A 24,419-nucleotide genomic window follows, 5' to 3' on the forward strand; every position below is an offset into this window, starting at 1 on the left:
TATGAGCTTCTGAGGACTGTAAGATACAGGAATCAGTTTTCTTTCCGGAAACATTTTTAAAGATCCCCCTTCTTGGTCAATCAGTTTAGTAATCAGTTGATTAGGTTTGTCAATTTTTTGGTCGGTGTAAAAACGAAAACAGCTACAGTAAAATTTTATAGAAATAATGTGACAGATTTTTCTACTTAAATTTACTAATCTATTAATTGACCATAAATCCACAAAAAATGGTAATCTTCTATTCTGATTGATGTACAGACGGACTGAACTACGTCTGAAGGGTCTAAAATATCCAATAGTGATTATTGTGACCAATTGCAATTATTTATCATGTTGTATAAATCAAAACTCAATTTGCATGAGGTGAACCAGAATTTAAGTTTATTATCATTGGTTTAAATAATATTAATGTATCATTCAGTCGCATTGAAATCCAGATCTAGATCTGAGAACAAAAAACATTCACAGTCAAACAACCAACACGTTTTACTTTTTTATATTAGTAGATATAAAAAGTATTTAGGTTTTCTTGTGTTCAAATTCAAACTGCAGCTGAAAATGAGTGAAAGCCGAGTGTGATCATACCTGACCCGTCTGTCTGTCTCCTCCTCAGGTGTTCTTCGCCTCCGTTCGGTCTGGAGGCTCCAGCCAGGTGTACTTTATGACTCTGGGCCGAAGCAACCTGCTCAGCTGGTAGAGGTCCACACCCTGCCCTCTTCCTCCTCCTCCTCCTCATCTTCCTCATCGTCCTCCACCCTCGCTAACACTGGATCTCAGAACCCACCGTCGACGACTCGTCAGCCCTTGGACAACCAAACGAGAACAAAAAAACAACCACCAACCAGCCCTTTGGAGCAGTCGACAACAACAGCTTCAGCTTCCTTTGCTGCATCCAAGCTCCGGGGGGCCACCTGCCACAACCGGTCACGCGGTTATCACCCCCTGAAATACCTGAAGGGACGGCTTGCGTACAAAATGAAATCAGTGATTAATTAATACATGAAAGGAAGTAGAAATAAATTTAATGTGAATTCAAGAAAAGGGGGCAAACAACTTTTTGTTTCCCCTCTCCGTTTTCTTGGTGCTCATCAGATTGCGATGGGATAGATTTTGTACCTCTGCATCATTTCCGTGCTCCTGGGCTGGTCAGTAAGCTTGAGGTCTTCTAACTACTAGTACTGCTACCACTCTTATTACTACTACTGCTACTACCTTCTGCAGGTCTGCCTCTTGTCAGAGAGTTCCCCCTCTGCCCCATGTTCTTGCCCCCTGCCCTCTCTTGTGAGCACTTCATGGGGCCGGTGGGGTCGGAGTCTGTTGTTTTAATGCTACAGTAGTGTGTGTAAATGTACTTCTGTTTGGTCCAATTACTGCTGACATGCTGGTTAGAGGTTGAGACTTGTCAGCCAGGGGGAAACTGTAAAACCCAAGAGCTGGTGGGACAAGCAGGAGGGAGGGGCCTAATGTTTGAGGATTTACTGTAAGTCTGACTGATGGGATTCGACAGGACGGTGTGTGTGTGTGTGTGTGTGTGTCGTTGAAGTATTGTGTTGTTCAGACAGGTGCTTTAAAAAAAGGGGGACGACAGAGAGAGAAAGATGTTGAAGCAGATGGATTTCAGAATAGTATTTTTTGAATTATTACTATTATCATTATTATTCCTTGAAGATAAGTGTAACTATGTGGAGTTAAACATGTCTTTTACCTTGTTTTTTAAGATTTACGCACATCCACCCACACAGTTTGCTTGCTTTTACTCTGAACCCACAGAAGTGAGAGGTGTGTTTGTCTAAGAAGAAAGTGATGTGGGTGTGGTCCAAAAAATACAATAAATAAAAGGTGTCTATGTACAATAAAAGTTAATTTAAGCTTCCGGATAGTGTCAGTGGTCATGTTTTTCCCCCACCAGTCAAACATGACAACCTAAACTCAACTCGGGAAACTTGAACTGCTGTGAATAGTCAAATATAAAATGAGAAAAAAAAAAGGAAGATAATGATAATGGAGTGAAAAGGTAGAGGGGGAAGTTCAATAAGTGTGTGTGCGTGTGCGGTCAGAGAGTTCGGTGTCATCGACAAATTGGATTTTTGTGGCAGAGAGGTAAACGTACGGTCAGCAGGCTCGATTCAGTAGTTTTTTTTCTGGAAAGCGGCTTTTCTATCTTCCATTTCGTTATCTCAAATCATTTCATTTTTCATTTGTATGAATGCAATGCACTAAGTGTCCAGAATGTAGAAAGACTTATTACTGTGTGGTGGTCTAAGGCATGAGATGATGTTTTTGCTTTGTATCTTGTCACAAGTGATCAATCCTAGATGTTCAATTTCGACTTAAAAGACGATCGGAACCTTTTCCACAGCTGTGAGACTCTGAGGAAGCAAACGCCTTGAGTGCGTCAGAGCTGAGGAGGGTTTTCTGGCATCGTGCGAGTCCGCTTCACGTACGTCAGGCACTCTTTCCATCAAATGAGGACACAAACCTCAACAATTCAACACTCAGACTCTGGATTTCAGTGTTACTGTGATGAAGTGTCACAAAATGGGCAACACGGGCTGTTTGTGAAGAAACTGAAGACGGAAACCCACTTTTTCGGGAAGGAATTGTTTTCTCTCTTACGTGCTCTCCACTTCCTGCTCCAGCTGTTATTTAAGTTGTCTGTATATGTGAAAGACTGAGCAGCAAACTGCAGCATCGATCTCCTTCAGGCCATCTGCTGGACTGGATTCTCCTCCGTTTCCACGACGACTGACAGATTGCACATTGTTCACTGAAAAAAAAAATGGGGGAGGGGGAGGGAGAGTTTAACTTGTGCTCTGACTTCATGTCCAAACATGACAGGTCACAAACCAGTTTACCTTGGGTGTGTTTCTTTCCCCTGACGATAACAACTACACACACGAGCAGTTTGACAATCCCTCCCCTTGTACAGAGAAGCTGTATGGACCCCAGTGCTGTGTCGTCTGAGGTCTGTGTGTGCAGTAGTACCCAGTGTGTGTCTCTTATTGCATCAAGGCCTTGATGAGTGGCTGTTTTGACTTCATGAAAAAAATTGTGGTTATTATTAATATTCTTAATGAGCTAAAAAAAAAGAATAAAAAAAAAAAAGGTTGAGTTTTAAGTCTATATCTGATGAGAAACAACCGTCGCTTGTCGACTCACATTGGAAAAAGTGCCAAGACGGCAGCATATAAAACATGTAAACATATTGTTATGAAAACCACTACTTGGAAATTCTTTTTTCTTTTTTTTTTTTTTAAATCACTTGAAGAATTGTGTATTCTTAAGTTTTAGAGCTAGTCGAGAGGCTTAACTATAGTTTCTGTTGTTTCTGTAAGTCTACGTACACGTAAATATGCGACTGCGGTGGTTTAATATTATTCCGCTCACCTTAGGTGGAGAAAATGTTTACAGGGGCAATGTTTTGTTACACTAATGTGCATCACAGTATTTATGTTTAACGCATATGCGTCTTGGTTCTTTAATTCTTTGGGTTTTTTTGTTTTTTTTTGCTTTTTGAGCCCGGTTTTTATTGGATATTTTCTTCTTTTTTTTTCATGTTCCCTACTTCACTAAATCACCGACTTACAAAAACAATAAAGAACACACATGTTGTTCATTTCAGGTATTCACATAGCGCTGCTTCAACGTGGAAACTTCGCAGTAACGTTCCCTGCAGGCTTGGACGTGAGGCGACGTATTTTTCCTCTGCTGTTTCTGCCATGCTATTCTAACTTATGTCCTCTCTGTGTATGACAGGAAGTCATGTATTTTCCTGAAGGCTTTTTTCTTTGAATAAACTTTAAAAGTAATTTTAAAAGAAGAACTTGTCTTTTGTCTTTGATAGGCTGCACATACATGTTGTAACACACGTTGGCACATTTTTGTTTCAACAGATTTTCTATTAATTTGCTACTTCATATTTCTGTGGCAACGCTGTTTTCACATAAACACTCTGCACTCAGATAAACAATACACCATGTTAACTGTTCAGTCGTTCACAATGCAGTTATGTTGTAGTGACCATTGACATGAGCTGCTTCACAGAAAATAGTATGTGTGTTGTAATTTTTGACTTCTTGTTGAGGCCATCCTGGGTGTCTGAGCTCTGCTGAAAAGAGAAGTAATGACAAATGCAGTTTTCTGAGCATGTAAGGAGTCACTTATTGACATGAGTTAGTTGTTGCAACTTATCTAGTTCATGCAGGTGGGTGCACACAAATCTATGGTCTCTTCATCGCTAAACCCTGCGATGACTTAGCCCACCTTTAAATTTATAGGATGCACTCTATCACTTTAGTCTAACTTTTTTTTTTTTTTTTTTTTTTAAGTTTGACATCTTCAGACAAATTAAATGTAAGATGTCGACCTTTTACTGTTGTTAATCTTATTAAGTGGGTGGTTTCTGAAAAATATTTTTTTTAATTAAAGCTAATTGAAACATGGTCTTCTATGAAGTAAAAAAAAGTAAATTAAGACTTTGCTAAAAATCCAATAATATATTTTTGTTTGTATTTGATGACCGATATTACTGCAGCCATCATCTGCAGACTTTGGCTCATGTTCTACAAAAGTTGATACTGTTTTCAACAATGACTAAAAATGCTGCAACACACTTCTGGAAATGTTTTTTTTTTTTTTATCTGTAGTTCCAGTTAGGGTAAGATCACTCCGTCGACGTGCGATTACATTACTGTAGTCATGGTTTAGGTAAGGTTTTTGGTCAGAGCTTCGCTGACTTTAATGGTAAAAACTACTCTGACTACATGCATGGAGTTTGTCATACTTGGTGACGAAAAAATGGCATTTATTTTGTGTGCAGTTTCCTGTGAGAGCAGGCGTCTATCTTCAAATCCTCCCACTAAGCTCTACTGTATCTAATCTGTAAAAAATATTATTTTTTAGATGTTAAAATTATTGCTTCGCCAGAATATTTAATTTATAGATGCCGCTATTGTAAAAAATCCCATTTTTTAGCTTAATCCTGGCTGCTGCATTCTGGTTCTGTCACTGAGAGGAATTTTAGATCTTTTGCATTTTTTCAGCTGTACAAAACAGTCCGCTATCCATTTGATTGATAGAAAAATGTGTCACGTTGGGCTTATGGTGTAATTATAATAATACGTCGAGTGGCTGGAAGGTAAATTCCTCCGAGGATGAAAAATGAAGCAGGTCCATCCTAATGTTTAGTCATCTGTCCGGTGTTATTGAACACCAGGGTATCACTGATAATGAGGCGATCTGGAGAATTCCCAAAACATGCAACATCTGCTTTCTCAACGGCCAGACTGAGTTTAATGAATGGTATGTTCTGTTTCGCTCAACTTTTAACCTGCATGTGTCAAAGATCCTGGAAGAACAGTGCTACTGCATGTGAACGCTGTTTTTTGTTTACTTAAGGCTCATTCTGTATTGTATGCATGTACCCCCCCATACCAAAACTACAATAATAAACACATTCATTTCAATTACTGATAAAACTCTGGTTTGCAACTGAGGATGCTCCACACAGGCTGAGACATAAACAGAATCTGCTGAGATTAAAAGTTGAATGTTTAACTGTCCGCTTTGTTTTGGGTAAATGTCGTTGAAATGTAATTTTCATAAAAATGAGAGAAGTTCAGATTGCAGGAAAACTGCTGTTTAAATCTACAACCAGAAGATGAGTAGATTATTTATTTATACATTCTTTTATGTGTGTTTTAGGAACACCTGTACACTTGCTTATTCATGCAATTATCCAACTAGCCAATCATGTGGCAGCAGTGCAATGCATAAAATCCTGCAGATACAGGTCAGGAGCTTCAGTTCATTTTCACATCCAACATCAGAATGAGGAAGAAATGTGATCTTACTGACTTTGACCGTGACATGATTGCTGGTGCCAGACAGGTTGGTTTGAGTACTGAAACTGCTGATCTGAGATTTTCCCACACAACAGTCTCTAGAGTTTTTACTCAGAATGGAGCCAAACACACACACACACACAAAAAAAAAACATCCAATGAGCAGCTGCTCTGTTGATGAGAAAGAGCCTGATAGAAAGGTTGTGATAAGCAGAAAGGAATCTCAGAATGCACATCACCTTGAGGTGGATGAACTACAACAGCAGAAGTCCACGTCAGGTTCTACTCCTGTCAGACAAGAACAGAAATCTGAGGCTGCACCTGCACAGTCTCCAGATCTGAAGCCAGTAAAACACCTTTGGGAGACCGGCAGCATGAACGTGAAGCAGTCATGTCATCATGGAGCAGAATCTAAAAGAAATGTTTCCAACACCTTGTGGAATACAAGCCACGAAGAACTGAGGCTGTTGTAAGAGCAAATTGAGAAACTACTCGGTATTAGCTTGGTGTTCCTAATAAAGTGCTCAGTGAGTGTATTTGCTAAAACAGACACTGGATTACAGTGTGGCTGCACCCTGACAGGATGACATCATTTCACCAAATCTCAGTCTTGCCACCCTATAGCTTGCATCACTGAAAAGCACTCATGTCACTTGTATGTCTTTAATGGAAAATGACCCAGTCATGATCAATACGTAGCCCAGTTTGAGTAATGCACCAGAATGTGCCAAAGGTGAATACCATAGTTTCTATCTAGTGCAATGACAGAGCAGTGAGTCACACCACTATTACACAGCTGTTTTCAAACATTTGTTTATGCAGGAGATACCAGCGGAGTGCCAGCTTTTCCTGTTCAGACAGAATCTGCTTCAGAGTCAAATATTAAGTATTCGAGGAAGAATTTTACTGCTTTTTAGTCACAATGTAATTCGCACACTTGTACAAAGCCAGAGAGGTTCAGTGACCTTGCTCAAGGACAGCCCACGTCCTATTTACTACAAGTAAAGTTAAAAATTGCTGGGTTCCTTTTTAGAACGGAGACAAGTATTTGATAAGATCCTTCCTCTGATTGTGTAACGCTCACCAAGATCAGACGACATTATTTTCATCTAAAAACTGGAAATTTCAAAATTCATCGCATAATGAAATGAAGACTGTTACTCTAACTCTTTAAGCAATAATACAAACTTTGTGTAATAGTACAAACTTACAATGAAACTTGCTGCAGTTTGTCCCTCTGGTGTTTTATCTTAATGCCAAGTGTTCATTTTTGTGAGAGACGCCTCTTTAAAAATTCAGAAGGCTGTTCAACAATATTAAGGTTTTTGAAAGTATTTCCAAAATCCTCAATGACTTTTCACCCTTTGACAAAGTTTATGTTAATGTTACAACTCAAAGCTTTTCTTAATAATATGTCTGGGTCTGATGGCAGAAATCTACTGTTACATCACCTAAAGGTTTTCTATGCTGGCACCCCTCCCCTGGTTTCTACTTGCTGCAATATCAAATGCCACCTGCTCCTGTGAATGCTGGCATGCTCACGTACTGCCCTACAAGAAAATTAGGGAATGTTGCACATTTCATTATAGTCCAACTGGCTTGGAATTACTAACCATGAGGTATAAAAGCTGAGTAAAAAATACAGAAACTGTCACCACACCCCGTGAGCTGTGCAACTCCTCCATTATGCAGCTGCACAACAATAGTACAACTGTAACTGTAATGGTTACTCTCTGGTCAAATGACTCAGTGAACAGCTCTGAAACTAGTCAAGAGGCCACATCAAATTATCATGAAATGATCAGCTTTAGAGCTCAAAATAACAGAGGTGACATTATAAAGTAATAGTTAGGAGGTGAATGTTTTAGTATGAATTACTTTAAAATGACAACTCATCAAAATGCCAGAAAAGTGCAATCTAGGGCACTGCACTGACTAATGCAAACTAAACAAATTTCTACTAATGAATACATCACAATAACAAATTAAATATAATATTTGCGTCCTTTCAGAGAGGTATAGTAGAAGATCGATACCTCTCTGTGTCCGTCTGTCAAGCATGGAACTGGAGCCAGGAGATCATTAATCTATTTTAGTAAGAAGACTGGAAAGCAGGGGCAAACAGCGAGCTTTGCTCTGACCGAAGTTCAAAAGCACACCCACCACCACCACCTCTTAAACAAACTAATTAAGCAGTAAGAAAGTAGAAAATGGTTCCACTGACGACGGTTTTCTACAACTAGAAACGTTGATGATTTCAGAACCACGGACAAAATGCTTTATGCCTCCATCATATTGTGGTGGTCACAGAAAAGTCACAGGTCAATATCTCAGAAACTGGGCGACTGCATGGTGAGATACTGCTAGTGGTGAGAAAATGTTTTTTAATAATGTGGGTGAATAACCCCTTACTGATGATCTTTCTCTCATGTGTGGATAGCTGGGGTGTGTGTGTGTGTGTGTGTGTGTGTGTGTGTGTGTTATTGTGCTCAAACAAACAGAGATGTCCATCGTCCACAACTGACGCAATAGGCAGATGATGTCAGAGGAACAGCAACAACAGTTGTAAACATTTGTAAAAAAGTAAAGCACTACTTTTTCATCAGAATGAACTTGCAGGAAATACTTTTAACTGTAGCTTTTTTTTTCTCCCACAATGTATGTGTGTGTATGTGAGAATGTGTGTATTGAGGAGTCAGCAGAGATGAGTGGTGAGCTGTACAGGACACTGCGTTACATTGGGAAACCTGAGAAATTTCCATCTCAGAGGGGTGGGAACCTTGAAAAGGGAGCACAGGTTCCCCCTGAGCGGGCGAGAAACTGACCACATGCTTCTCCAGTCTACGCTCTCATCACATCTGCCTGTCACACTGCCGGGGCCGCCATACTCGTCTGTACAATGTGAGTATACTCTCTCTCTCTCTCTCTTTATATATATGTATATATATACACACACACACACACGCACGCACACACGCAGGTGCATAGGCATAGAGTAACACCACACTAATACTTCATTATATATATATATATATATATATATATATATACACACACGCACACACACATATATATCCACACACACACACACATACATACAAACAAACAATCACGTTATTAGTATTACTTGTATTTACTATATAGTATATAAATATATATATATATAAAATACTAATACAATTTTATATATTTATATACATAGACATTTACTGTATATTCATAAACACAAAATACTTTTATGTTCATAATATTGCTATTTTTGAATATATTTTTGCTTATATAGGGTTAGGGTGCTGCTTATATTTTTTAGCTTGATCACAGACTGTATGTGGGTATTTTCAGTTCATTTATAGTATAGAAAATACTGATGTACATCTGTCTATAATATCACATAATCTCTCCATAATTAATAAATACAGTCATATATAGTTTTTTTTAAACATATATATATATATATATATATATATTTTTTTTTTTTTTTTTTTTTTTTTTTCATCACAAAATCTCAATATAATATTTATATTCGATTCAAATGCGGCTGAAGTACTGCAACGATGACCACTGAACTGGATCATTATTGGTCTCTCTCTTATATACAGAAACTGAATTACATTCCTAGAAACAGTATAATATGTGTATTATGCAATTGGCAAACCATTAGATATGACGTATTAAGCTTAGGTGGGAGTTTTTGCTTTAATTGGTACCATCCTTGGGCCAAAATGTACATTAAATCCCACATAATACCACGCTTCATGCATTGTGACTCATGTCTATTGATGTTCATTTACAGCAATAGCACTCCCACAGATTTTATGAATGAGATCGCCCTTTGATGACACACTGAAACAAAAGATTTTCTCAGGGAAAAAATGTATCACTTGTGTGCGTCTGTGCAGGCGCGCAAGTGTGTGTGTGTGTGTGTGTGCGCATGCGAATGGGTGAGAGCGAGAGAGATATTGTTGCCTGCTGTCAGCTGATCCTGTAATCACAGGCGAGGAAACAGAAGCAGAAGTGAAATCAGCTAGTTTCCATGGAAATGATGATTTAACTCTGCGGCAAAAATTCTCTGCACGAACTCGAGAGTTTACCTTCCTGTCTGACAGAGACCCAGCTACAACTGAGGAAGAATAGAATAGAATAGAATAGAATAGAATAGAATAGTGAGGAGTATAAATGAACTTTGATAAAATACATTATGGAATATAATAATATAATGATATTAAATCAAGATATGTAGAATGTAAAATGTCAGAATAAGAGCTTACTTATTTGTTACTATATGTATTTAAACAGAAATCAAATGTAGTACAACAGTCCTAATTAGATTTGATAATGCTCATGAACAGAATTTATTTTCAAATTGGATATATAATCTATAACATTAAATGCCCAGATCTTCAATCAGCAAAATACATTGGTGAAACCTGCTGCTAAAATTTATAGACACATATTTAATAGTGGAGCTAACACCAGACAACTATTCTAATTATTCTATTTCATTTATTTATTTTTTCTGAAACCATTCAGACAGAAGTCTTTAGTTATATTTTTTATTCTACTGTTGCTTTTATTTATTAAATTTTGCTGACCTCTAGTGCGAGTGGCCTTTATCCATTTAATGTGACTCATCTTATTGGTAAACCACTTGTGGTTAAATCTGGCTGCTCAGTGGGGGCGGGATGAATGGGAGTGCCAGATGACACCTTGTGATGTCAGAAGGTTCACAATCTACATAAGAGTTTAAATAAAAGCTAAATGTCAATGAACCTTTAAGCCACTTGAGTAAACGACATTGGCAAATCGCTTTTGTCAATATTTTGTTTTTTCTCCATTAGTGGCACTTATGTTATCTTTACTGTAATCGTTATCTCGCTCGTTTGCTCTTCTGTAGTATTAAACCCAATTATTTTCACTGGAAGCTGAAAGCTGTCTCAGACGGTGCACTAGTTAGACGTCACTTCACATTTTGTCAGTGGATCTTTTATTTCAGATTTTTGTCCCCCTGCAGACTGCTATCATGGTTCGCTTGGCACTGATGTTAGGTCTGGTCATCATTGAACACGTTTATGGAAGACCTCCATTACCTCCTCTGCCTATGGAAGGTGAGCATGCTGTATATATTATGTAGCTACACAAACTGTATATCATACGCAAATAAAAACTGACCAAATTCTGTCCTTTGAAACTGTATAAAAATCACACTTGAAGGCCTCCTAAGCACAGTGTATTTATCTGCATATTGTATATATACAGTATGTCTGAGACCACTTCCCTATAAATACACAGTATATACTTTTAATGTAGTACAATAATGACGTGTTAACAGTTAAGCTCACCTTAACCAGTGAAATGGACCAATATAATGCAGCATAATTCCTTTGGACACAGGCAACATGAAGAATCAGAAATGAAGCAGGGGCCTGCCACAGACTAAAAAAACTCAGCTTCTTGGTATTAACATTTTCTGCAAGTGGAGGGGAAAGCAACTATTTCACTCATGGTTTATCAGGCTCATTCATTTAGCATAACAATATGTTAGTATAAGTGTAATAATGAAGTTTCTGGGTTCTCCCCTGCAGACGGCTGCCACCAGGTGTCTCCAGAGGTGCCGCTATTCAGAGCGGATGGCGATGCCGTGATCCTCTCTTTCCCTGTTTTAAAGAGACAGCTCACACTACGCAACATCGCCCCCCCAACAGCGAGGTACCTTATCACCAAGGACAACGGGACAGAGGGTGAGGCCTTTGAGAGCAATGGGCGTGTCCAGCAGCATGATGAACAGCTGTGGTTTCTCCCGGGTCAGGCTTCAGACTCAGGGGTTTACAACTGCACCTACAGGTATCCATTGAAACACTTCTCACGTATTTTCATCCCTCACCTGTTCTGCCATTTTCTTTGTGCTCTACTGAACATCATTTGCAAATGGTGACTGAACAAACTTTACAGTCTTGCAACTAACAAATGACTAGACAACTTATTTCAACAGCTGGTGGTTTTTCCCATGTGATATATGTCATTTCTCTGGAAACTATATTCAATATTCTTTTTATCTCCAAGACATAATAATGCAATGAGACGGGGAACCATAATTCAAATCAATGAGTAATTTATAACAAAAATATGTATAAACAGCTTTTTTGACAGTATTTGACATTTTTAATACTAATTTTGATGTTCAGACTTAAAAAAATATAAAATGCAACAAATCTCTCTTTTGTGTCCTTCTCTTAATTTCTAGAAGGTTGTGTTTTCTCTTGCCTCCCTCCTTAGACAGGTTAAGGTCAGAGCGTGCTACAAAACAAATCTCTGAAACTAGCAGATTTGATATTTTTGCTTAGAAGGAACGTCAGATGTAGATCCAAATTATATCCTTACTTGCTACACCTTCTTGCGAACCACAATTTAAAATTTCTGTCCTCACTTTTCTCTCCAGAAATGAAACCTACTGTGTAACCGGGAGCATCAGGCTATATGTGTACGAGTCCAGCTCATCAGACATAAAGAAACTGTACCATCCAATCTCAGTCATAGTGGGAGAGAAGCTGATGTACAGATGTCCCTCTCTAAGTAACTTCAACAAGACGGACAGACTGATTGAGTGGTACAAGGTGAGAGGAATTAATACTTTTTATCCTGGATGTTGATCAGCATCAATAGTTCAATGACTAATTGGTCAGTTGCTGAGACTTTAATCTTTTAAAACTCATTTTTTGACTTTTGTGATTTCTACAAAAGGCTGACTGGTCTCCAGTCTGTTTTGAACCAGAACCTTGTTACAAAAAGAGTATGTTTTTTTTTTGTTTTGTTTTGTTTAACTGAGCCTTAAAATTCAAATCAGTTGCTAATACAAATCAGCTTGTTAACTTAATTTAGAGCAGCAATGTATTCTTATTTTCAAGATATGGACACTCACTTTTGAAAATGATTGAAGACAAGTTTGTATACTTGTTTTGTTTTAAGACCTTTAAGACTTAAAAAGATGAATTAATGGACAAAAATGACTTACTATCAATTTTATTAGCGCCAGTTATGCAACAATTTGGAGTATGAGAGGCCCCAGCTAGATCAAACCCTCAAGAGTTTCAGTGTTAGTGCCTTGCTCCTTCCCTGTGAGTGACGCAGTATGTATTTCCCTGACAGGACTCCAACACCACTGCCATTCAAAGAGGCAGAGTGAGCTCCTCCAGCCGGGAAAGTGGTAAGCTAATTATCCCTGCTGTGAAGCGATCCCATGCAGGTGTCTACACCTGTCAGCTCAGCACGCTCATCAACGGCCAGCAGTACAAAGTCAGCAGAACTATCCAGCTCGAAGTTGAAGGTAGGTGATGTGTGATGTCACAACACTTGTCATTTCTCTTATTTACAATGCCACTGAGGAGTGTAGGCGAAATCAGAGTCGTTTTAATTTTCTGTTGCAAAATACTCCTATAAATGATGGTTGGCATTATTGAATAATATTCATTATTATTGCCAGTATGTGCGTGCAATGCTTGATGAAGCACAGTGCTGCAGATCAGGCTGTGAAGTCCTACTGGTTTTGCTAGTCATGTTTTATTTCTGCTCTATTTGATAATAAAAATGTTAAATTGTTGATCTGAGGAAAAGTAAATTTAGATTCATTTTCAAAAATCCACAAATTGAGTCAGTATGACAAAACATGTACTATATATTACTTTAATTATAGGATCTTGAGTAATAATCTTGAGGAGATGTCAGTTTTTTTAGCATGCTCTGCCCTCTAGTGGCCTAATAGCTGCAACACACTGACTTAGCTCAGCCAAAAGGGACCAGACAACTCAATCCACACATAACACAAAAAAACACTGTTAATTGGCAGGAATTGTTATTATTGTGTGAAATAAGTCATTGTTGCTGTCATTTGACGAGTTGTTGTGGGTATGTGTCTATTTGTGTCTACCAGATCTATACCCTGAAGTCACCACTGTGCCTGACCTCTCTATGACCTCTGACCCAGAGCTTATCAGCAGCAGCTACGACATTGTTCACAGTGAGTTTTTTGGAGCTGTGTTCATTATTTATTTTTCTTTGTGTGGACATTTGTTAACATTGATGCTACTGCTCCTAGATTGTTTACATTTTATTTTTTAATTCCTACTGTTTGCGTCTATTTATCAAATGTTGTTTTTATTTATGTTTTAGCTCCAATAATTCACCCACCTGTTATCATTTCGCCACGGAATGGGTCCATTTTTGAAACTTCACATGGTAAGTGATAAAAATGTTGGTTTTTTTTCTCATATATGAAATTTCATGCTTACATGCAAAAAAACATGAATGAATAAACAGAATGTTCAGTTTCAACAAATGTCCAATGTCAATTCACTTCTGACTTCATTTAGGTTCAGGATTGGAGCTGCTTTGCAAGGTGCTCACTGAATGTCAAATGGCAGATTCAACTATGGTCACATGGCTGGTCAATGGCCGATCAGTGGAGTCATCATACCTCGATGGGCGGGCTCTGCAGGGGGGAAGGAGGTAATTGTGGATTTGTTTTTGATAAATATATCCTCTCAGTATTGAAACCTGAGGTCAAAACAAGAACTTTACAAGTGTGAAGCAATATGTTGCCACCCACAAAAAGAACAAGAGCAACTTTCCAACTAGGAAATAATGCAGTTTGGAGCCCACAGGTAGCAGAGAAACATGACCACTTGACTTTATAACAGATTGAAATCTACATTAAAACTGGAAAATTTCACACAAGAATTGTAAGAATTAATTGCTTTTATACACGATGAGTGTGATGTTGCTGCAGCCATCGCACCGTGTTATTTTTAAATACTTTTTATGATTTATGAATAGCCTAAGATGTGGCTTTCATTCTGTAAATAGGGGAGTATTATTGTATAAACATCTTGCCTAGTTTAACCCTTTAGGTACATCAGACAGATGCTTGCAATGTTACCAACCCAAATCATAGCATGTTATCAGATAGCTGTGTCTGTCTCAACGTTTCCAGGGTAACCAAGGTGTCCGAAAGCTGCCACATTGAGCTGATGCTAGTTGTTGTAGCGATGACAGATGAAGACATGAAGACGGAGATGAAGTGTGTCACTCAGAACGAAGGAGGAAGACAGGAAGTTGTCACACAGCTTCAACTAGAGGGTAAGTCGTGTGTTTTTGTGTTGAATGTGTTAATGAGAGAGCCCTAACGAAACACTTGTTACATTTTCTAAGATGTCAATCAATAACTTAGTCCAAGATCTAACACGGGGCATCACTTTGTGTTACAATACGACAAAAACAACAGAAACAACTGAAGGAATAACGTTAATGTTCGTTAAGCTAAAGACAATAAATCAACCTTTAAATGTTAAGTTAAACTTGTTGTTCAAAGCTGCAACTTTTTCAGCATTAGAGAAACATAGTTCACAGTAGTTCATGAGGCAAGCTCAATCAATCATGGCTCCTTCTAAGCATAAGAATGATACGAAATTAGACCCTACGCTGTTATGGCTGTTTGTCATGTTCACAGTCAATGGAAAATTTGGACATGAAGAAACAGTGTCAGGAATTTGTTAAAGATAAAAAAGGTTTTGATTAATTTTAGAATCAGTAGGTTAAGAGGGATTTTATTTTATCTTATGTTACCGTTTCTTACTGCATTTGTTTCTTCTATAGTTAAATTGCATTGTATGTTTTGTTAATGTGCAAACCTTTCTCAAACCATTCTCATTTGTTTAACATTTCTTTGTGCAAGCTTTTTTTCCACAACATTTTAACGAATTATGCCAAAATCTGCCATTTCAAAAAGTGGTGGGGACACGTCTCTAGTGTCCCCACTGTAAATGACGTCTATGCAGTGGAATTATTCTTTGCAGCAATACAGACAACCACTGGCCTCTACTGCATATCTAAACATTCTTTACCTTTATCTCTGTTTTTGCAGACTCCACATCTACATGGCTGGTGGTAGCTGCAGTGGCTGTATCCTGCTTCCTGACAGTGGTGTCCATCTTCCTCTATGTCCTCTTCAAACCTCAAAGGAAAAAGAAAATGGATTACATTCTGGCTCGTCAGAGCAGCACCATCTATAGCTCTGCTAGTGAACAAATTTCCTCCACAGACAGAGACTTTCTTTAACGTGTTTGCTGTTATATCAATTTAGTCTTTCATGCATTGCAGGGCATGTGATGTTGTGGCACCACCACATTGTGTTTTTGATAAACTGTCCTTTTACAGGGATTCAGTGTTTTTAAAACAGTAGCTGCAGTCACTTTTTGATTCAGTATGCACTCATGTGGCCATTGCAGAGGCTTTCTTTCATGCATCTATCTAGTATCGGTGTGGCAGAAATGTCCTGCTGAGGTGTAATACAGAATAACCAAACTGACGCTTCACAGAAGTTCAGCATGCAAGTTCAGTGCATGCTTCTACCATGGAGAGACATCTGTATATACATGTATACAGCATACAACTTTATGTGAAGTCATTCCAATCGTTTATTTTGTTCTAACACTCCATTAAAAATACACTCAGGGGCAACTTTTTTAGTGACACGTGAAAAATGTAATGCAATCCAATACAACAGGTCAGCCATGAATTCTACCTTTTACAAAGATTATAATGTCCATCTTTGATTGACACTGTGAGATAGGTATTATTTAACCATGTTTTTATTACTGAGGTTATAGTTTGCAGTTGAAAAACATCTAAAACACCAACAGTTTGAATGCAGTCCAATCCAACACCAAACTATATGTATATGTGTTTTAAAATATAATAAATGTTCTCAGGGAAGCATCTTGTGAAGTAGAAAAGTGTTAAGTCCATTTGCTGATCATATCTGCACATTTACATGGCAAATCGGAAAGTGGTTTGAGAAACTACTGTGTGTTGATGTGTATGCTTGATTGAATGTACCATGTTTAATGTTATGATCCTATAACAGATGTGTTGCATTACTGCTCCATTAAAAGTTTGGTTTAAATGTTCTGGTGACTATTTTAACCAATGCATAATTTTATGGTGGTTATTGCACATAAGACATTATTAACATTCCTCTAAAACACAGACCGTGAGGGGCACGAGAAAACAAGGAAAGATAAGGTGAGAGAGCGTTAAACATGTACTGTAATAACTACTCCTATTCCACAAATATAAAAGTGGCTTCACTTTCTATGGTGCAATTTCCAGAGAAGAAACATCAATCATCAGTGCAGTATGATAAGGTCACTCTAAAAACATATTCTTGAGATCACAAAGGCCTATAGAAACCCATCCATCCATCCACCCACCCACATCCTTTTTAGGGTTGTGTGAGACTGGTGTGCCCTCAGCGAAAGGCAGATATAGACAGTCAAACACATTCACATCAACATGTAATGTGGAGTTTGTACCTTACCTATCGTTGGACTGTGAGAGGAAACAGGGACACTCAGAGGAATCCCATGCAGACACAGAGAGAACATGTAAACTCCAAACAGAAAGGCCTTCACCCAACCTCTGAGCCACCTTGCCAACCTGCACACAAACAGAAACATGTACTGTATATTACTCATATGGAACTTTGAAGTTGACAATGATGAAGATTATGATAAAAACATAAACTTAAATAAACATATATTTAAACATAAAGAGGAATTCTTTATAGAACAGTTTCATGGTTAAAAGTGATAACTTACATTGATATTTTTTACAAATCTGCCTCAGGCGTGTAACAACACGGGTTCACACACAGAAAAGTCCAAAGCCAAATTAATCTATTTAAATAATCAGTGAAATAATATGGAGGGTGAATGATATGGATGTTTTCAGTAGTCAAGTTGCTTCTCTGTGCAGCCACAAGAGGTCTCACCATGACAGTGTTTTAAATGTAGCCTCCAATGACTCATTAAAGTAAACCTTATGGGAGACAGCTGCATACTGCAGGTTGGGTTAAACTAGTGCTAAAGTAGATTAATCCGATAGAGCAGGATAAGACACAGGGGAGATTGTTAACAACAATATATCTGTATAAATTAACTTGTCTCCTTTGGAAAAAAACAAATGCTGTAAATGCTGTGTAAGAGATCTGTGTATAGTGTGAATCACATGAGCAAGGGGATCCAAGCTGTTCTCGTTCCAGTTATTGCGCAACAGAGTATAGTACGTCTGAGCTTAGACCTGCCATGCCAACCAAGCTGGATTTTGCTGGGACAAGCATTGGTCCCCCTGGTCACCAAACACGATAGCTACTTTGAGACAATTTTTTGTTTTGTGACATGGTGTATTCACATGCTGGAAGTAACAAGTAGAAGATGGTAAATTGTGACCATAAAGGTCTGCAACATGGTCAGCAACAATACTCTGAGGCATTCAAACCATGATTGATTGGTATTAACCGAAGTGTGCCAAGAAAACATTCCCAACACCATTATACCACCACCACCTGCCTGGACACAAGGCAGGTTGGTAATCCAATCCAAAATCTGACCCTACCATCTGCTGCCTCAGCAGAAATCCAGTTTCATCAAACCAGGCTACGTTTTTTCTAGACGTCAACTGTCCAGGTTTGGGTGAGCCTGAGCCCACCGCAGCCTCATGTTTCTGTTCTCGGTAGACAGGAAGTAGAACCTGACATGGTTTTCTGCTGCTGTGGCCCATCTGCCTCATGTTTCAAAATGCTGTGTATTTAGAGATTCTTGTCTGCTTACCACAAATGTAAAGAGTGGTCATCTGAGTTACTGTAACCTTTCCATTAGGTCCAACAAATCTCATTCTCCTCCAATCTCTCATCAACAAGGTGTTTCCGTCCACAGATCTGCCGTTTACCGGATGTTTTTTGTTTTTGGCACCATTCTCAGTAAACTAGAGACTGTTGTGTGTAAAAATCTCAGATCAGCAGTTTCAGAAATACTCAAACCAGCCTGTCTGGCACCAACAATCATGCCACAAACAAAGTCCCCACTCTGATCTTTGATGTGAGGATTAACTGAAGCTCCTGGCCTGTATCTGCATGATGTTATGTGTTGTCCTACTGCCACACGAATGACTGGATGATTTGATTGAATAAATAATTGCATGAATAAGCAGGTGTGCACATGTTCCTAATAAAAGTGTTCAGTGAGTCTGTTTAATGTTGTGGTAAAACATCAGCTTTAATGTGATTAATGCTGCTAATCCCACTGAAGCCACATCATACATAATTTACAACCTGAAATTCGCCTACACAAAATCATAGGAGGAAAGGGAACCAATACCACCCACTATTAGAGAAAAATACCCAAGTTAGTTCATATTTGCACAAATATCTATTAAAGCATAATCATAGTGTAGTTTAAATATTGTACTGTATATAAGCTTTAAAAGGTCCCATATTGTAGAGAGTGAGAGTTTTGATTATAAAGCAGGTCTAAGTGCTATATAAATAATGTGAAACTAAAAAAGTGAGTAATCTGTGTGCAAAAAGCACACAGCACATATTCAAAAAACTGTCTTAAAACGAGCAGTCAGGACTTTGACTTTGTGATAGCACAACAAAAATGTCACCACCCCTCAGCTATCTCCCCAGCACGGCACACCTGGACCCAGGGTCCAACCCTGCAGGATCTGATTTCTCTCTAGTTTTTACCTGAAATCTTCTATATTTTCATTCAATCATTCAGAAAATCTGTTGTTGCTAAAGCTCTAGGGAGAAGCCCAAAAGAGACACCAGAAAAGTTTAAAATGTGGGACCTTTAAAATGTGATGTTTTGTATATCACTATAGCAAAACCTTGACTGACTTAAACTAGCACAGTAACTGTAGTAACTGTACAAGTTTGAGAACAAGAGTTAGCAAATTTCCCGCAAAAGGGTTTACAGTGTTCATTCACAGATTGACAGGAAAGACTGAGCAGGAATGTTCAATTGGAATTGAGCAGTACTCAGGCTGGGCATCCGTCCAGTTCCAAAGCATTACGCAGCTTTTTGTCAGTGGCTTCTAAACAAATAATCTGAAATATCAGAATGTTTGTCATCTGTGTTTGAGGGTGATAGATAGAGCGAGGGAGGCAGAGAGGGGAAAGAAGAGGCAGAGAGAAGAAGGGAGACGGACTTTTATAAATATAAGGTAGTGTGAAATTTGGCTTAAAGAGGAAAGAAAACTGTTTTTGCTGTTTTTTTCTGTGTTTCAAAGCCTTTTGTGACCTGTCAGTGTCCTTGGACAGAAGTGATCCAGTAAGTTATCAGTTTCTGTTCTGTTTCAGGCTGTTGTTGCAGCCTTTTCTCCTGTAGCATTTTCAGTCTGGCTTGTGGTACATGTTCATTTCTGACTGTTGTTTATGTTTGTGTTTTTCAGCCATGGGTCTGATTTCAACATTAGGAAGTCTTCTGATTTTCATCGGGTTATATGGGATCTGTACAGGATTTGAGCATGGTGAGCTGAGTCACACTTTTCTCATAACTACACAGACCTAAATAAATACTACTATAACTCTGAACACATACACACACACACACACACATATATATATATATATATATATATACACACAGGAGTTTTGTCACACTATTTTCGGGGTTTCTTGGAAAACGCGAAGTCTGCCAGGCTGCTATTGTAATCAAAGTGCACATGAGAAGATGCAGCGTGTTTAGTGCTACAAGTCAGGCATCTGTGCAGCTATACATCCCTGAGCTACTAGTCGAATGCTGGAGAAGAAAATTCAACAAGAAGGAATGGTCTGATGCAGTAAAAATATATGCAGGAGCAAATATAAGCATACTAAGCATAAGAAAAGACCCTAAAATTAACCTCTCAAGACCTACTTAAAATTTCCTATAAAGTCACTTTAAAGAAAGGTGAAGCAAACCGTTTTTTTGGTCATGAAAACTTCTAATGAAATTGCCTAGCCTTGCCTGCCAAACAATTATTTCTTGCTGGAAAAATCTCAGATTTGACATTGAAAAGTTTGCTCAGAGCTCCATCTACTGTATGGCTGAATAAATGACAAATCCATTCTCCACTGATGTGTTTATTCCAGAGAACTGTACCAACTACAAGACCCAGTTTGAGAGGGTTCTCTCGGTTCCTGGGGACATGGCTATGCTGAACAGCACCTTAGTATCTCCAGACGTCTTTAACATCACAACTGTCCCATACAGCATCACCTGGTATGACCCAAAGACAGGTCAATTAATGAGCAACCAGACCGGTCGAACCCTTGTGCATGGAGAGACTCTGTGGTTTCTTAACGCAACGCTGGAGGACAGTGGGGATTATGTGACCATACTGAGGTACGGTCACTGATTTTGTGTGTCTGTCTACACTTTATTAATTTTTGTTCACTGGGTCTGTCACTTTTTAATCAAATTTTGAAAAAGCAATACCATTTGAAATAGTTTGCCTCATGGTCCACCAAAGGGTGTGATCAGCTTGATCATTCCATCATTTCCATCCAAATTTTTGCGATATGTTTTAACCGAATTTTCAGCAAGTCCGTAAAAGAAAATGTAATTCCCTCATCCTGAAGTCTATTGGTTTTTTGAATTAGTTTTTGGTTAGATGACTAATATTAGATCTGAGGTTAACATACGTTCAAGACACTTTCACATTTTACTCTGCGACATAAAATACATGAGCAAATTCCTGTCATGATCTCTTTAATCTCTTCAAAAGGGCCAGTTGCTAACAAGTGGCTAAATGAGACTACAGAGGTTGTCAGGGACGTTAAACATCATCACGCTGAAGACAAAAACCAATCTACTATTAAAAAATAAGTGGACAACCTCGACTGACTGAAAAATTTGTATGCAATGATATGCAGCACATTGGGAATGGGAACTGAAAAGTTTGATAGGGGGGTGTTGTCCTTAACCTGACAAGCATTTGATTCATCTGCTCATTGCTTATTCGATGTAAAATTTGAAAAAAAGTTCTCAATCATTTTCCAACAGAACTCCTTTTCACTGCTACATGCAGGCCACCAGTCTTGTAGTGGAACCACCAGTTGCTGGAGAGTGTGGAAGCCCAAGGAAAGTTTTTCAATCACTTACACTTGGAGTCGCCGACACCCTGTCCTGCCCTCTGAAGGACTATATCAATAAACTGGACAGCTACAACATCAGTTCTTCCCTCACGTGGTACAGAGTGAGTTATGGGAAAGTTAAGCAGTGACATAAAATACTCAGTCATTGAGTTTACTCCAGATGTTTTTACTCAGCCAGATCTATATAGACAAATTAACATAACAATTATAGCATGTGTCAGTTTGGCAAATTAAGAACATATATTTTACAATGAGTAAGTAATCTAATATAGATTCAAGTTATACCTACTGCCACTACTTCAACTTCATTTATTTGGAAACTTTCTGGCTGTCTACATTCCTAAAAAAGTCTCTTTTTGTCTTTATCAAAAGCCTGACCTTTGTGTTTTTCTCTTCCTCATCTAGGGTTGTGAGCCCATAGTGGAGGGGAAAGATGGGTATAGCTACAGGGATAGGACCAAAATATCGATTAAAAAGGTGGAAGAGCAACACAACAGCACCCACACCTGTACTCTGACCTTCACCCTCGGTGGCATCACGGGATCCGTGTCAGAGACAATTAAAGCAGAGGTCACAGGTCAGAATGGAGATAAGTGCTTGAGTGTGCAAGAGAGGGACTGTAGGCCGTTTGTCCTATAGTGGAATAAACTTCAATAGAAAAATGAAGAGGGAGAAATTATTCCCATGACCCTAAACTGATTGACAAGCAACAGTTTGAGGAGCTGTAAGAGAGCTAGTAACTAAGGATGCCATGGTGTGGAAATTATCTCACTAATTCATAACAACAGCTGTAATACCAATTACACTGGATAACTGTTACCTTCAGATGCTGCCACCTTCATCAGACAAAATTTGCAGATTGCCTCATTAATGTTATCAGGTTCCCTTTTGGCATTTAAATATGTAATATTGTCAAGTAGATGCTTTTGCTTTTCGCATTGACACCAAATCCTCCACCATCATCTTGTAAGTCAACTCTCCTCTCGTCACGTGACAATCCTACTTGTAACACTTTGGTGTCATTCCATATGCTGTATATTTCCATGATGAGACAACCTCCACCTCTGTTATTGTACTGTAGTTAATGTTGGCTCTCTTTTCAGATGTGTACGCTATGGTTCCACAAGTGCATGAACCAGCCAATGAAATAATTAAGGCACAGATGGGTGAGTCCTTGTCTGTAACATATTCTGAGAAATATGGTGTTTTACAGTTAAAATGTTTATTGTTGGCTCAGGAATTGTTCACGCAAGTGTACAGTTCAGGTAGAATACTTTGTCATGTGAATTGCTGTATTCTATGTTTTCCTCACAATTGTCAAATCTGACTAAAATAACTATAGCTGTGATAAATTTACAGGATTGTAAAATCCTGTCTCACTGTATTATCAACCACAAAATGGACTTTCTAGATCGCTGAAATTCAACTTTTCACTGGTACCTGAAACATTTATCAACACAAACACAGTGCTGTTTTCGGTCTCAACACCCACTCGGGTTTAATGCCCCTTGTGAGCATACATTTGCTGTGTACTAATCTGTTTGAGAAACACTACCTGGAAAATACTGTATTTTGCAACTTTAAATTTAGGGTTATAGATGTTGTCATGTGTTTAGGGTCCAGTTTCACCAAACGGTGCCGTGTGTTTGTGCCGGGTATCGGGGTGCACTTTATTGATGTCATTTGGTCATCCAGAGATTACATTTTCAGTACCGACCCCTCTGACAGAGTCTACACATCAGAACAACGGTCAGTACTTTTACTTGTCCTTCTATTTGCTTTGTTTATCTGCTGCTTTTGGGGGACAACAACTGAATAATAAGTAAAGTTCATGTTGACACTCTTGCTCTAATCAAACACAGTACCATCACATTTGTTGCATTACTTCTCTTTTTTCTTATGAATCTGTTCTCACCAGTTCGTCAATACAGCATAGTCCTAAACCAGGTTTGTGGTTGGAGCGTCTGTTGACGGTTTCTGAGCTGAGGGAAGAAGATTTTCACATCAACTACACTTGTATAGTGTTCAGTTCCCACGGCATGCCTCAGGGATATTTTACTCTGCTACCAGCAGGTAGAAAATAAGAGATAAAGGGGCGTCGTGTAGCGTAGTGGTTTAAGCTGGCGCCCCATGTGTAGAGGCTACAGTCCTCGCTGCAGTTGGCCCCGGTTCGAATCCCGCATCGGACGGCCTTTCGCTGCATGTCATTCCCCCTCTCTCTGCCTCCCTGTTTCCTGTCACTCTCCACTGTGCTGTCCATTAAAGGCATTAAGCCGAAAATAAGAGATAAACCGAGATTAATTAGTCGGCCGATTAACTGTTTGTTTGTTTTTTCACAATCTTAGTTTTCTTTGATAACCTGTTGATATGTTATTCAAAATAATAAGTCGAGTGCATATCTACTTAAGCAAACATACAGAGACAATGTACATTTTTCAAATGTTTGTTCAAGTAAATAATACATTTGTGTTAAATAAATGTTCATTTCAGTTCAGCAATTTTGTTTCTCATTTTTAAGTGACTTTTCTCAGACTTTCAGACACCACTCTATATATAATGACATTTATAAAGTATAATCCCCTATAATTAGAAAATTCAATTCATCA

At 38.5% G+C, this 24,419-nt stretch overlaps 3 protein-coding genes across 12 annotated transcripts in view; all 3 read left to right on the forward strand.

Annotated features, from left to right (window-relative positions):
* LOC130178048 (mitogen-activated protein kinase kinase kinase kinase 4-like) overlaps window positions 1–3,823 on the forward strand; it is a 111,544-nt gene extending 107,721 nt beyond the window's left edge. For all 7 annotated transcript variants that reach the window (XM_056390131.1, XM_056390135.1, XM_056390132.1 and 4 more), the window contains one exon: window positions 614–3,823. In XM_056390131.1, coding sequence (XP_056246106.1) covers window positions 614–697 — 84 coding nt within the window. In that variant the 3' untranslated portion in view covers window positions 698–3,823. The remainder of the gene's footprint in view (window positions 1–613) is intronic.
* A 4,739-nt stretch (window positions 3,824–8,562) lies between these two features.
* LOC130177187 (interleukin-1 receptor type 2) lies at window positions 8,563–16,801 on the forward strand. 3 transcript variants are annotated; one of them, XM_056388668.1, is made up of 10 exons: window positions 8,563–8,744; window positions 10,820–10,948; window positions 11,426–11,684; window positions 12,280–12,454; window positions 12,987–13,164; window positions 13,768–13,854; window positions 14,007–14,072; window positions 14,207–14,342; window positions 14,827–14,972; window positions 15,757–16,801. In XM_056388668.1, the coding sequence occupies exons 1-10, from the start codon at window positions 8,672–8,674 to the stop codon at window positions 15,948–15,950; spliced, it is 1,443 nt and encodes a 480-aa protein (XP_056244643.1). In that variant the 5' UTR covers window positions 8,563–8,671; the 3' UTR covers window positions 15,951–16,801. The 3 variants fall into 3 exon arrangements, with proteins under 3 accessions (XP_056244643.1, XP_056244645.1, XP_056244646.1); XM_056388670.1 differs by having other exon boundaries at window positions 8,572–8,744; window positions 10,855–10,948; XM_056388671.1 differs by having other exon boundaries at window positions 8,666–8,744; window positions 10,837–10,948.
* Window positions 16,802–19,817: 3,016 nt separating this feature from the next.
* On the forward strand, window positions 19,818–24,307 carry LOC130178009 (interleukin-1 receptor type 1-like). Of its 2 annotated transcripts, none has more exons than XM_056390080.1 (8): window positions 19,818–19,898; window positions 20,127–20,204; window positions 20,809–21,061; window positions 21,722–21,914; window positions 22,219–22,390; window positions 22,917–22,979; window positions 23,430–23,562; window positions 23,732–24,307. In XM_056390080.1, exons 2-8 carry the CDS (start codon window positions 20,129–20,131, stop codon window positions 23,895–23,897), a joined length of 1,056 nt encoding a protein of 351 aa, XP_056246055.1. In that variant the 5' UTR covers window positions 19,818–19,898; window positions 20,127–20,128; the 3' UTR covers window positions 23,898–24,307. The 2 variants fall into 2 exon arrangements, with proteins under 2 accessions (XP_056246055.1, XP_056246054.1); XM_056390079.1 differs by having other exon boundaries at window positions 19,826–20,005.
* Window positions 24,308–24,419: the final 112 nt, after the last annotated feature.

Source organism: Seriola aureovittata, chromosome 11 (genome assembly GCF_021018895.1).
Source record: "Seriola aureovittata isolate HTS-2021-v1 ecotype China chromosome 11, ASM2101889v1, whole genome shotgun sequence".
NCBI lineage: Eukaryota > Metazoa > Chordata > Actinopteri > Carangiformes > Carangidae > Seriola > Seriola aureovittata.